This window comes from Serpula lacrymans (assembly GCF_000218685.1).
Source record: "Serpula lacrymans var. lacrymans S7.9 unplaced genomic scaffold SERLAscaffold_4, whole genome shotgun sequence".
Lineage (NCBI taxonomy): Eukaryota > Fungi > Basidiomycota > Agaricomycetes > Boletales > Serpulaceae > Serpula > Serpula lacrymans.
The window spans coordinates 1,241,312-1,255,993 of NW_006763293.1; the positions used below are offsets into that span (position 1 = coordinate 1,241,312).

The window sequence follows — 14,682 nt, forward strand, 5'->3', positions numbered from 1 at the left end:
AACAGATATTCTTTTGAGTATTACATTTCACAATAACTGGAACCGGTATCTGTGTCAATATCAATATCTGTCTCATCTTCTTCTTTGCTTTCCTCGTATATGTTGACACCACCCATATCCTCTGTATCCATATCAAGCGAAATATCCTCTGGCCCTTCAAGTGTGAGTGTCTCTTCTCTCTCATCTTCCCTGGCTGAGTGCTCAAAATCTCCCTCTTCCTCCTCTTCCTCCATATCTGCGTCTGTTACGATCTCTATTGGACATTTAAGGACTACTCATTTCTCTTTACTCATCGGTTATACCATTGGACCGATGAGTCATTTCCTTCACGTACACTTCCGTTCCTCTCGCATTTGCAGTACTTATTATAGTACTTAGTCCTCAACGGACGGACCTGCCCTAGATAGGACCTAACTCCTATCACCGATTCATTTCCATTATAAATACACATGTAACAGCAGTAGTATTCTCTAATACAATTCTACACAGTTACGCTTACAAAGCTAGACTCCTAAGATCAGACTTCTACTCAGAAGAAGACCAACTCTTGTTGGAAGAACTCAACTCAGAACTATATTCTCGAACTTGTCTTCGGATAAGTCTCCCTTGAAACCTCGATGAACCCTCAGACTTTGTTACGCACAAAGTGCTTAACAGCGTCCCCATCTCCTGCAATTCCCTCGTTAACCACTGTACTGGATTCTCCTGGTAAGTCATTCATAACTGGTGTCGTCGTTGCTTCAGTATCTGTAACTGGTGCAGACATAGGCTGTGCGCTTCCAGGTCCTATGACTGGCTGTAATTGCCGACGAGCCTGAAGTCTTTTAAAGACTTTATTGTACTCCTCAATTGGGTTGTTTGTTGCGTCTGTGAGTTGCTGAAGACCTATGGTTATGACATCTGGCACTGGTAAATCACCCTCATCAAGCTGTCGTCCATGTTTGATGGAATCTATTTCATGGTCCATGAGACTCAACATGAGTACTGGGATGTCTCTAGTTAAGTCCAACGGCTCATGCATTAGTCCTTGTTTCGTTCCAAGGAGTGAATTCATTGTTCATGACAGATGCCGAAGGATATTAACACATGGTGCCACCATATCTAACCACTCCCATGATGCAGAGCTGCCATAGGCTTGGTAAAAGTTCTTCACAAAAAATTTCTTTAGTTTACTATTGTTCTGAGTTACGCTGTAAAATGACATACCCTTATCCAATAGTCCATATGCTCTTGCATTAGGTCCACTTCAATGAAGCTATTCTGTTTCCCTGTTGGATTCACCAGCCAGTTACTGAGAACCAGTTTCCTGCCAAGCATCATAAGGTTAAACAAACAAGTTTCCCATGAAGAAGTAATGCTATATACACTACGCTGTCTGGCCAAACACACAACAAGATGTGTATTAGATACAGCATCTCATATGCATATTTTGAGTGGCCTGTGCCTCGGTAACTGAGGGCCATTAACTTGAGGGCCATTATCACCCGACCTGAATCTCCATCCTTGACTGCGTCTGTCAGCTCCCTTGAAATAATAGCATCACAAAAGAAAAGCACAGCATTTTCAAATACCATATCACCTGCTCGTATGTTGTTGCCCTGGGCATGTTCTCGTTGCTCTCGCAAAACTGCAATCAGCTCATTATCAGTATACTTGTCCACAATTGTTCCTGCATGAACCTTGAGCGTCTCCCATGATGTAATGGCCTTGGAACAATCTTCGAGTGAGGTTACTGAACTGACCAGGAGTAGGCAATGTAGAACATGTGCATATAAAGACACAAATACCAAATCCCTGCACGTTTGGAATGGGGGCAAAGAGGTGAGCATTATGGGATAGCGGTGGAGGCGATAATAAAACTAAGTGAAACTACAATAGATTCATGTCGAACTTCACCAAGGATTTCTATCAAACCCTTGGGATTGAACCCAGTCTGTCAACAGGTTACCACCCCCAAACTGATGGGCAATCCGAACGAATCAATCAAGACCTGGAACACTACCTGTGCACGTTCATTAATCACCAACAAGACGACTGGGCTGATTGGCTAGCCATTGCCAAATTTACATACAACAATCACCTTCACTCCGCGACCAATCAGACCCCCTTCTTCGTAAATTATGGTTCTCACCCTCGTAAAGGGACCAGTCAGAAGCCTTCCGGACGCTCGCAAGCTGCCGAAGATTTTGCAACCTCTATGACGAAATTACACGAGCAAACTTGATAATCATTACTGCTTGCTAATCAAAATCTCAAAAAGTACTATGACCGAAAACGCACAGAAGCACGGGAATATCACAAAGGGGATAAAGTGTGGTTAGAAGGTACTCATATTTCCACCGATCGGCCGATGAAGAAGCTAGACGATAAGCAATTTGGCCCGTTTACGGTGAAAGCAAAGGTCGGCCCATCCGCTTATCTCCTTGACGTCCCTAGATCATGGAAGGCGATCTATCCCGTATTCAACAAAATCCTATTATCACCGTATCACACGCCGGAATTTCCTAATCAACCTCGTACCTCGAAACCTCCGCCGATCCAAGTCGATGGCGTGGTTGAATACGAAGCCGAAGAAATCATCGCTTCGCGACCCACTAAACTAAAAGGGGTCAAGCTTGATTACTTCATCCATTGGAAAGGATACCCGATCACGGAAAGGACGTGGGAACCCGATCATCACTTAAAAAATTCTCCCTCGCTCATCACCACCTTTCATCGCCAACACCCTGCCGCCCCGCGCGTAATTGCTGCTGCCGCCTTACAATTCTGCCCTTACGAAAATTTCACCACTACTACCGAAAAACCCCGCCTCTTCGACTGGATAACAAACCGCTTCACGGATTGCGGCGCTAAAGTTCTTGGGACAAGAATATAAAAGGGGGGGGGGTAATGTAAGGACCATTTTATTATTTTCTTATCTTCGCTATGTCTTGGTTCTCGAACACTTTTCCCATTACACCTCTGGCTCTAGGGCTAGAGGTATCCTTTGCCGTTTTACTTCTCATAGCCCTCACAGGCTTTCTTAACCATCACTACCATTTTATATCACAGATCAGAGACTGGGTATCGCTCCCAGCCAGCCAGCACACTGGGTAGGGACTGGTAGTAGGCATCTCGCCAACCAGCTCCAAGCCTCAGTAAAGCCTGGTTATACTGATAATGCCTTATTCAGGATCATACCTTATTATGAGGATACGGTTCCTGAACACGCGTGACAATCCTCTATTATTAGTACAAGTCTCTCACCTGCTGATTAATCAAGTTAAAAGTCGTACAATAGTTGTTCTCTCTTTTTCTTATTGGTCGATTGATTCCTCAGACCACTTTTCATATATTCTCCTTTCGGTCTGAGGAGCGAACAGTTCACTATATAAAGCCCTACCTATTCATGTATGGCTCCTTAGTTTTCTATTACTGAATTTACCCGCTTTACTCCTCAACAAGAACTTTTGAAGCTTACCTCTCAAAGTCCTCTACTCGCTATATTTACTAGCGTCTGTCGACCTCAAGCTCATCGAACCCCTTACTCCCTGCAAGTGCAGAAGGAGACAGGTTTCGTTTTTGTTATAGTTTATCGTTGCCTCACACTCGGATGGTGATAAAGACAGACCCTGATGTTGATTGAGACATGTCTGGGTCTCCAGACCAATCTGCATCTGAATATCCATAGAAATCCATGTCCATGGAGACATCTGTGCCATCATATTGTAGTTCCATGTCCCTGGTTGCTTTCAGATATCGGAGGACACATTTTGCAGCTTCCCAGTGATGGCTCCTTGGAGCTGAGCTATGCCTGCTTAGTATTCCAACAACGTAGGTAATGTCTGGGCGGGTTCCGAGCATGGCATACATGAGGGAGCCTACAATTGAGAGGTATGACACTTGACGCCCTTCAATATGCATCTCATGTTGCACAATATCTTCCCCTGGAGCATTTGCAAGGAGTTTTGATCCATGAGCCATTGGTGTCCATACTGGTTTGCAGTTCTTCATTCCAGTACGCTCCAGGACTGTGTCAATGTATTGGCGTTGCAATAGGGATATTGTTTTGTTTGAACGATCACGTTGGATTTCTATTCCGAGGATGTATTTTGCTTCTCCAAGGTCCCGCATTTTGAATATGGATTCGAGTTTGGCTTTTGTGATATCCATGAATTTTTGGGATGAAGCTCCTAGGAGGAGGTCATCTACATAGACAACAACAAAGCATAATTGTTTGTTGTCCCGGAATACATAGAGACATGTTTCTGCATTTAGTCTTGTGAAACTGAGCTCCTGGAGCTTGCAATCAAAAGTTTTGTTCCATGTACGACCAGCTTGTTTTAACCCGTAGATGGATTTCTTCAATCTCCAGCAGTATCCAGGTTGGATAGGAACACCCCCTGGAGGAAGCATGTACAGTTCTTCTTCAAGTTCTCCATTGAGATAAGCTGTGGATACGTCCATTTGATCAAGTTCTAGGTCGTACTTTGCTACCAGGGCTAGAATAATTCGGATTGACTCTAAGTTTGCAACTGGAGCAAAAACCTCCTGGTAATCAATCCCCTCCCTTTGAGTAAAACCCCGTGCAACAATCCGGAGTTTGTATCTCTCAATGTTTCTGTTTTGATCAAACTTGATCCGGAACACAGGTTTTGATGTGATGGGTTTTACTCCCTTCGGAAGTGGAACAGTGTCATATACTGCATTAGTATTGAGACTTAGGAGTTCCTCCTTCAAGGCAGACTTCCATAATTCTCCATCCAGACGTGATAAGGCTTCCTTTAGTGTCCTTGGAAGGTCTGTGTTAGATGGACCGGTACTTGCTATTCCAGCAAAGAATGTCTCCTCTGTATCAGATGTTTCTTCATGAACCTCAGGAGTGTTAGGTTTCTCCATGGAGTTGTCATGCTGCTCTTTTCGAGACTGTTTCTCATCTAGAGTCCTTTGATAATCTCGGTTTTTGTCTGCAGGACGGGTCTGGCGACTGCTTCTGCGTACTCCTAGGACTTCAGCAGGCATGACTGCTCTTTTAGGAACTTGTGCAGGTACTCCAGGGAGTAGACACATTTGTGTATTTGTTGCCCCACTCACTCCTGAAGGTGTTGAATCACTCCTTGGAGGTGTTGTATGCCTTCCAGAAGCTGATCCAATGGACAGGCTGTCTAACTGTATTCGGACTTTTTCCACATCAGCTGGCTGTATGTTGAGGGGCTGTCCTCCCACTGACTGTAACTCTACTTTGGCTTTCCGTTCTGAAGATGGCCAGTGTTCAGGTCTTGGTTGTAGAGACTGTTGTGGAGGGTGTCTTAGCTGATCAGGTGCTCCCACTGCTCTTGGAACGTCTCCACGGAGGTATTGCCCCACTGCTCTTGGAACATCTTCATGCTGATATGGTTCCATTTGCAATTCATTTGGATCTCGGATCCGAGGGTCAGGGTCATCCTCCTCCAATTTTTTTTGGTCTGGATAGTGAGCATTCTCTGGAATGAGTCCCTCCCACTGATCTGTGCTAGTGTCTGTGTCCCAGGGAGCAGTGTCATCCTTTTGTACCTTTCCGGATTCATTGAATATGACATGCCGACTGGAAAACACAGTCCATTTTTCAGTGTCTAGGAGTTTTTAGGCTTGCTTTCCATGTGTGTAGCCAATCATTATGGCTTTGCGCCCCTTGGAGTAAAACTTCCCTTGCTTTTTGCCTTTCGGAATCAAGGCATATGCTTGGCATCCAAAAGGGCAAAACAAAGTTGGATCAACTCTCCTTTTAAACAGTATTTCATATGGGGTCTTTCCATGGAGTCCTGATGCTGGGCTGCGTGCTGTGATATATGCAGCTGTTTGCATGGCATCTACCCAAAATGACTTTGGGAGCGTGGAATCATGGAGCATAGTGGTTGCTAATGTAGCCAATGTCTGATTCATGCATTCTGCAATGCCATTTTGTTCCGGAGTATCTGCAGCTGTAGTTTCTTGGATGACACCATCTCCTCGGAGTTGATTTTTGAATGCATTGCCAGTATATTCTCCTCCCCCATCGCTCTGGAGGAATTCTGTGTATAGTGGAGTGAAGTTTTCTTCTCCCAAATGAGTCCGGAAGAATATTTGGACATCTTCTTTCCATTTCTTGTATCGTTCCAGTGCTTCACTTTTATGTTTTAGGAAATATATCCATGGAAATTTGGAGAAATCATCTACAATGATAATCCAGTACCAAAAACCCTCCCTGGAAGTTGGTTTGATTGGTCCTCCAACATCTGTGTGCACAATTTGTATGGGGCGCTTGGCTCGGTTTCCTCCAGTGGACTTGGGGGGTGGTTTCTTCATCTTTCCTAAAGCACAAGGTTCACAAAACTCCGGGGTTCCGGTAAGGGTGTCTATGTCCTGGAGCTGTCTTTTTGTAACCATTCGTTGCAAGCGGTCCATTCCAATGTGTCCCATTCTCCTGTGCAATAAATTTACATCTACTGCTGCAAAAGCTGACTCTGGGTTGATTTTGGGTTTTGCTTGGATGTGATAAAGTCCTCGCTTGTGTAACGCAGTGAGGATAAGTTCCTCCTTTTTCCGAACTTCACAAGCATTTGACCCTGCTGGAAAAAGTGTTGATAACCCCGTTTTGGACAATTTGTGGACAGAGACGAGTGCTAACGTGAAGTTTGGCACAAGTAAGACATTTGACAGTGCAATATTGTAGTCCTTTTTGCCAACAGTTGCTTGTAGAATTACTGTTCCAATGCCAATGGCATTTACAGAGGATTCATCCCCAAAACTGATTGTCCTCGGAGGATGCAGAACATGGTATGTTCCTGGCTCAAACCAGGAGCAGTGAGGGACCATGTGGGATGTTGCTCCGGAGTCAATAATAATTGTTGTTTTGGTCTTATTGGGTTCCGACACAAGGTAAGCTTGAATGCATTTAGCAAGGGGCTTGGAAATATGTACATGTTCCAATGCAATATGACTCTGTTCCTCCTCGGAGTCAGATCCAGATGATTTCTCCGCCGTATTTGCCTTTTCCTTCTCTTTTCCTTTATCCTTGTATCTTTCCTTTTCCTTCTTCCTTTGACCTTTTTCAGCTGACTGAAGTGTTCGACACTCCGAGGTGTTGTGTGATTTGGCTTTGTGGAAGTTACACCATTTCTCCTCGGATTTGAGTGCTGATCCGGAACCTCCAGGGGCCTTCCCTGACTGTTATGCAACTTCTGCAGTGATCCGGATCTCAACTGCATCAAAGGTAAGTTTATTTTCTTCAATCATGTTGATGTTACGATAACACAATTTTCGGACTTTCCCTTTACTTTTATTTTCTCCGCTTTAACCTTGTACTATAGCTTTCACACATGGTGCCATGCGGCACTTCCCCTTTCTCGTGCCGCGTTGCCTTTCTTCTTATTTTGGACATAACTCTCTCACACAGTGGAGCTGGCCATGCGGGCTAGGCCCCATGACATCATCAGCCAATGTCTCTATCAACTGTATAGTACACATGTACAAACAACCCTGTAGTAGTATATAAACTCCAATAGATCCAGGAGACTCCTTAGCGAGTCCTCCTATTTGTGAGGCAACGATAAACTATAACAAAAACAAAACCTGTCTCCTTCTGCACTTGCAGGGAGTAAAGGGTTCGATGAGCTTGAGGTTGACAGACGCTAGTAAATATAGCGAGTAGAGGACTTTGAGAGGTAAGCTTCAAAGGTTCTTGTTGAGGAGTAAAGCGGGTAAATTCAGTAATAGAAAACTAAGGAGCCATACATGAATAGGTAAGGCTTTATATAATGAACTGTTTGTTCCTCAGACCGAAAGGAGAATATACGAAAAGTGGTCTGAGGAATCAATCGACCAATAAGAAAAAGGGAGAGTAACTATCGTACGACTTTTGACTTGATTAATCAGCAGGTGAGAGACTTGTACTAATAATAGAGGATTGTCACGCGTGTTCAGAAACCGTATCCTCATAATGAGGTACGATCCTGAATAAGGCGTTATTAGTATAACCAGACTTTACTGAGGCTTGGAGCTGGTTGGCGAAATGTCTACTACCAGTCCTTACTCTGCGTGCTGGCTGGCTGGGAGCGATACCCAGTCTCTGATCTGTGATATAAAATGGTAGTGATGGTTAAGAAAGCCTGTGAGGGCTATGAGAAGTAAAATGGCAAAGGATACCTCTAGCCCTAGAGCCAGAGGTGTAATGGGAAAAGTGTTCGAGAACCAAGGCATAGTGAAGATAAGAAAATAATGAAATGGTCCTTACACTATTGTATACCAACTAACTCTCTGCATTCTAAGGGGTAACCACTCCCTCATCATCTTTCTCTATAGTGTGTTCCTGTGTGTGCCCGAGTAAATCTTGGTTGTTACAGTTGATTACTGATGACTGAAATATTTTGTTAGTTTTGGTGATTCTGCACCTTTGTGCTACCTATATATTTTCATTCCTTTCTCTATCTATTCTTCTATCATTCACTATTGATTGTGTTCTCTATTATTTCGCCTTTGTGGCTGCTTTGTTTACCTTTGTTTACAAAACTTCGGACAGTATTGCAGAGTCCAATGCTTCCTATTCTCTAGTTACTCACATTGGACTCTAGTTCCAGTCCCTGATTGCTCTCAGCAAGTGGCTAGACACTTCCTTCAAGCTTTGTTCTTAATAGGTTATGAGCCCTGTGCTCTAGCCATCTTCCTGACCTCATATCTCACCATCCAAGCGTCCTACTGCTTATCCATCGTACCCATTGTCTTCTGGGACTCTTATTATCTCATCCATCACCTCAGATTACTCTGATCTCATCTTGATCTCCAACAACAACTCCTTGTTGCAAGTTACCCCCATTTTGGACGCTTTTTTGGTCTTATCTGCACCATATCTCGCCCAATCCTTATCTTATTGTCCTGTAACTTCTACCATCGTCTTCTACGGCCTAAATAACCCTAGGAGACCTGTCAGAGCGGTTGGATTTGAGCTGGATCTTTCTGTGAGCCTTCATCATCATTTGATCACCTTTTGGCCCCCTATTACATATCTCCACACCCTGTGCTCGGATCTTGGCCCTATTTGAGCCATCTACTACCCTATACTATTGCACTTTACACCGTCAATTTGGGGTCAATCCATCCACTCCATCATCCTCTGTGAAGTTCGCATTTTTGGCACTTTCACCCCTATTGGACTCCTATTGCATATCTCCACATCCTGTGCTTCACTTCTTGTGATATTTGGGCCATCTATTACTCTATAAAAATGTTCCCTATACCTCTGATTTGGTGGCAATCCATCCATCTTATCTGTCTCTGCATCAATTTCGACTTTTTGCCCTATTTTTCGCTTTTTGGCATATCTGGTGTGTGCATAAAGCTCCAATCTTCTCTACTCTGTCCATTATCAGATAGAACAAGCCTATAGACTGTGAAGCTCGCCTGCATTGCCTCAGTTTGCTGTTGCCTAGAGCCTCTCTCAGTCTGCGGTGTTTGGGGAGCTTAAGTCACTTTGTTGACTCATATACAAGCCCTATTAACCAACACTGTCTCGAGGCAATTTCTCTGTTAATATCAGTGTGGAATTGAAAGGGGAACACAGGCGTAACCCTGTAGCAGCACTAGGAAGCCTTAGCACCCTCCTGGATCGCTTTTGGACGCTTTTTGGACCCTATTTGGACCTATCCTTGCGCTTTCTGACCCTCTCCATATCCTCTCTCTACCGCCTCACCATCTTATCTGCTCGCCTCCTACTGTTGCCCATTGTCTTTGCCACTATTCCATCGCCTATAGCCGTCTCCTACATCATTTATCATTGCTCTATTGTCTTATACAACACCCATCATGTCTGACTCTGATCCCAAGTTCCATCCCTTGTCTGGCACTAACTACCCCCAGTGGAGTGGTGAAATGCAAGCTTGGTTGATGACCAAGGGACTGTGGAGGCTCATCTCTGGCGCTGAAAAGTGTCCTGGGACTGACGCTGAAGCAATAGAGAAATGGGAGTTGAGAGCTGAAAAGGCTGCTGGTGCATTATATCTCAATGTCACCAAAGAGCAGCGCATCCATCTTGATGGCATCATTGATGATCCTGTCAAGATCTGGGAGAAACTGGCAATTGTGCACGTCTCTAAGAAGCCTGGGACGAGATTTAATGCCTATGACGACTTCTTCTCTATCAGAAAGAAGGAGGACGAGTCCCTGCAGTCTCTCATGACCAGAATTGACGAAGGCATGCATCAGATTCAAAATCTTCGTCCTACTGGCTTCTCATTGTCTGAATTGGACGATGAATTGACATGCATGGCCATGATTAGGGCGCTTCCTGATCAATATGCCCACTTCACTTCATCTCTACTACTTCTGGGCACCTTGGACAAGACCCAGCTCAGGGATGCTTTCCTTGCTGAAGAGGTCAATTGCCGTCGTCGTGCTGAAGTCGATTCTGCCTTGCATTCTTCGTCTACTACTGCCAATAGCACCTGCACCCATCCTAACTGCCATCATTGCAACCAATCCACCACCTCTACTCGTGTTCAGTGTGATTTCTGTGGTTTACTTGGTCATACCCAAGACAAATGCCACAGATACATTGCTAGTCGCCAACAGGCAGTGGAGGGTGCTAAGAATCGCTACAAGCGTGGCAATAAGGCTCAGGCAGGCTCCAGCAACTCTCAGAATACCTCTCAGCAGCCCAAATCTTCGCCCAACAATGCCAATTCATCCACTGTGGTCACTGAATCAGCTGGGAATGCAAGTCTTCGTTCCATTCATCCCTCTGATCCTCATTGCCCTCTCCAACTTGATGCTGACATTGATTGGAATGCAGACACAGGCGCCACTTCTCATATGACACCTCATCGTCATTGGATGCACCACTATACCCCATATCGTGTGCCAATCAAGCTGGCTGATCACACTGTTGTCTATTCAGCTGGTGTTAGTACTGTGGTGTTTAATCCTGTGATGAATGGCAAAGTGGCTAGGGCTGTGGAATTCTCTAGAGTGCTCCATGTACCAGATCTTCGAAATAATCTCCTCTCAGTCTTGTATTTAACTCGTCAAAGTGGTTTCAATGTCACTATTTCGTCTCATTCCATGTCCTTTATGTGTGACAACACTCTCTTGTTCACTGCAACTATCAATGACAACAATGCAGCATTCCTTGATGGATCTACTGCTGCTTGTGTTGAATTGGGACATTTTACTGCGACTATACCACTTGATTTGATGCTCTGGCATCGCAGATTGGCTCACCACCATCATGCTAATGTCAAGAGACTGATACAGAGAGATCTGGTCACTGGGCTTACACTGGAATCCAAGGCTGCTCCTGATCCTGTCTGTGAACCGTGCTTGTCTGGCAAGATGCATGCCAATCCATTCCCCTCATCTGATACTCGCTCTGCTCATCCTTTGGACCTCATCCATTCTGATGTACACCAAGTCTCTTCCCCCACATTCTCTGGTTATCGCTACTGGGTCACCTTCATTGACGATCACAGTCGATTCCGTGTTGATGTGCCTCTCAAGGCCAAGTCAGATGTCTTTGATGCTTTCAAGAGATTCAAGGCTTATGCTGAGACTCAATTGGAGCGTAAAATCAAGGCTCTGCGCGATGACAAAGGGAGAGAGTACATGTCCAAGAAATTTGAGCAATTCACAGATGACCATGGGATTGTCAGACAGCATACCACCAGGAATCGTCCTCAGCAGAATGGTGTGGCAGAGCGAGCAAACAGACTTCTGACTGAGCGTATCACTGCCATGTTATCAGAGTCTGCATTGCCTAACAGCTTCTGGGGTGAATGTCTGTCCGCTTTGGTGCATGTCTGGAACAGGTGTCCCACTGATGCAGTGGCCCATGCCACTCCATTTGAGTTGTGGTATGGACGCAAGCCTGACATGTCTCACCTTCGCGTTTGGGGCTGCACTGCCTATGTGCATGTGCAAAAGGACAAAAGAGGCGTCTTTGGCTCTTATATGGAGAAATGTGTGTTCATTGGTTACCCTGAGGGATACAAGGGATGGAAATTCTACAATCCTACCACCAAGCACACTGTTATCTCTGAGAGAGCTGATTTTGATGAGCGCTACTTCCCTGGCTTGAAGAGGTCTTCTGACAATGTCCCGCCTCCACCTCCCACTCCACCTTCGCTATCCATGCCATTGGGCCTGATTGAGGATGTCCCTGCACCAGGTCCAGGGGGAGATATGGGCCCACCAGCTGCGCTTCAGCAGCCTCAACCATTGCCTGACAATGGGCCTCATTTGGACCTTGATGCAAAACCACCTGTGAATCAACCTCCTGAGCTTCCAAATCACCCTCCTCATCGCTCACCTTCTCCTGACTTGCCTATTGCACTGAGACGCCCTGCAAGGGCTAGGAGACCACCTAGACCATGGTGGCTTCAACACAGACAACCTACTCCTGCCATTGAGAGTGATGACAGTGATTCTGAGGCAGTTGATGATGAAGTGGCACACTTTGGAGACTCTGCTGAGCCTAGGTCATTTGCAGATGCAATGAAGCGTCCTGATGCAGATAAATGGAGAGAGGCAGCCATGGAAGAGCTTCAAGCTCATGAGCGCAATGGTACTTGGTCACTAGTGGAACTACCTCCTGGAGTCAAGGCTATTGGTGGCAAGTGGGTCTTCAAGATCAAGCACAACTCAGATGGCACTGTTGAGCGCTACAAGGCCAGATATGTGGCCAAAGGTTATAACCAGCGCCCTGGCTTTGATTTCCTCGAAATATTTGCACCTACTGTCCGCATATCATCCATCAGAGTTGTCCTTGCCATTGCAGCCATCCACAACCTCCATTTGCGCTCCATTGACATTTCCCATGCATTCCTGAATGAAGTCATGGATGTCAAGGTCTACATGCATCAGCCAGAGGGATTCCATCAGGGTCCTCGCAATCTTGTTTGCCAGTTGGACAAGGCCATCTATGGGACAAAGCAGGGAGGCAGAATGTGGAACCAGAAGATGCACACTGTGCTTGAAAAACTCGGATTCAAGCATACTTATTCAGACTCTGCCATCTATGTCTTTAACAGAGCTGATGTGCGCATTATCCTGCCTGTCTTTGTTGATGACATGACACTGGCATCCACTTCTACTTCTGCACTTGACCAAGCTGTCAAGGACCTCTCCCTGCACTTTAAGCTTCGTGATCTTGGCCCTACTTCTTACCTACTTGGCATTTCCATCACTAGAGACCTAAGTAATCGCACCATCTCCCTCTCCCAACATCAGTACACTCTGGACATTCTGGAGCGCTTTGGCATGAAGGACTGCAAGCCTGTGTCCACTCCCATGGATCCTGGTTTGCGCCTCACCAAGGACATGTCTCCCAAAACATCCAGTGATGCTGCTTTGATGAAGGACATTCCCTACCTTGCTGCTGTTGGTGCTCTGATGTATCTGGCCACTACCACTCGTCCTGACATTGTCTACACTGTTGGAGTCCTTGCCAGATATAACTCTAATCCTGGTCTTACTCACTGGAGCGCTGTCAAGCACTTGTTCCGCTACTTGCAAGGCACCCTTGATCATTCCCTTGTCCTTGGTCCTGATTCCAATTCCACTGAACTCTTCACCACTTTCTCTGATGCTGATCATGGTGGTGACAAGGACTCTGGTCGTTCTACTGGTGCCTATATTGTCAAGATGGGATCTGGTGCTGTCTCCTGGAGCTCCAAGCTTCAGAACATTGTTGCTCTGTCCACCACTGAAGCAGAATACATTGCTGCTGTTGAGGCTGGCAAAGAGATTTGCTGGATGCGAAATTTGTTGAAGGAAATGGGCTATCCTATCACCTCTCCTTCCACCCTTCATATTGACAACCAATCTGCCATCTCTGTATCCAAGAACCCTGAGCACCATGGTCGGATGAAACACCTTGATCTGCGATGGCATTGGTTGAGAGATGTTGTTGACTCTGGGCAGATTGCTCCTACCTTTGTTCCCACTGCTGAAATGCCTGCAGACTTGTTGACCAAGGCTCTTGCCAAGCCTAAAGTGGAAGTGTTCAGGAAGATGATGGGACTTATTAGATCAGGGGGGAGCTGATGCTTGGGAGGTGCAGCATCAGGGGGGAGTGTTAGTTTTGGTGATTCTGCACCTTTGTGCTACCTATATATTTTCATTCCTTTCTCTATCTATTCTTCTATCATTCACTATTGATTGTGTTCTCTATTATTTCGCCTTTGTGGCTGCTTTGTTTACCTTTGTTTACAAAACTTCGGACAGTATTGCAGAGTCCAATGCTTCCTATTCTCTAGTTACTCACATTGGACTCTAGGTACTGTATACCTGTCATACTCTCTAATAATAAAGTTACTCACATTGGACTCTAGTTCCAGTCCCTGATTGCTCTCAGCAAGTGGCTAGACACTTCCTTCAAGCTTTGTTCTTAATATATTTGCCATTCAGGAGTGCATGGGAGAGATTGGAGAAGAGCAAAAGCCATGAGTTTGGTATCAACTCCTAGTTTCATTCCGGAGAGGTGTGAATCAACTGTCCGGATTTTTGCAATGTGGTCCTGGATAGGTGATGTCCCATCCCAGGACAATTTGGTGAGTTGCTGGAATGAATAGAAGGCCGAGGCAATGTTGGACGTTTGATGGAGTGAGACAAGTTTATCAAATAACTCCCTGGAGCTGGTGAGGTCTCCAGTCCTCATTAGGAGGGCATCAGAGATGTGGTCCTGGATGATTCCATGTG

The 14,682-nt window shown here is 45.4% G+C and overlaps 4 protein-coding genes across 4 annotated transcripts; 2 read left to right on the forward strand and 2 right to left on the reverse strand.

Annotated features, from left to right (window-relative positions):
• Positions 1-20: 20 nt before the first annotated feature.
• On the reverse strand, positions 21-1,054 carry SERLADRAFT_435232 (uncharacterized protein; the record flags this gene model as incomplete). Its single annotated transcript, XM_007315482.1, has 2 exons — positions 21-251; positions 644-1,054. The coding sequence occupies 2 exons, from the start codon at positions 1,052-1,054 to the stop codon at positions 21-23; spliced, it is 642 nt and encodes a 213-aa protein (XP_007315544.1).
• A 4,843-nt stretch (positions 1,055-5,897) lies between these two features.
• On the reverse strand, positions 5,898-6,122 carry SERLADRAFT_382338 (uncharacterized protein; the record flags this gene model as incomplete). The annotated part of the gene is made up of 1 exon (XM_007315483.1): positions 5,898-6,122. A coding segment is annotated over one exon (225 nt), but the record flags the coding sequence as incomplete, so codon positions are not given.
• Positions 6,123-9,849: 3,727 nt separating this feature from the next.
• Positions 9,850-10,300, forward strand: SERLADRAFT_382339 (uncharacterized protein; the record flags this gene model as incomplete). The annotated part of the gene is made up of 1 exon (XM_007315484.1): positions 9,850-10,300. A coding segment is annotated over one exon (198 nt), but the record flags the coding sequence as incomplete, so codon positions are not given.
• Positions 10,301-10,461: 161 nt separating this feature from the next.
• SERLADRAFT_338130 (uncharacterized protein) lies at positions 10,462-10,920 on the forward strand (the record flags this gene model as incomplete). Its single annotated transcript, XM_007315485.1, has 1 exon — positions 10,462-10,920. A coding segment is annotated over one exon (459 nt), but the record flags the coding sequence as incomplete, so codon positions are not given.
• Between the last annotated feature and the right edge of the window lie 3,762 nt (positions 10,921-14,682).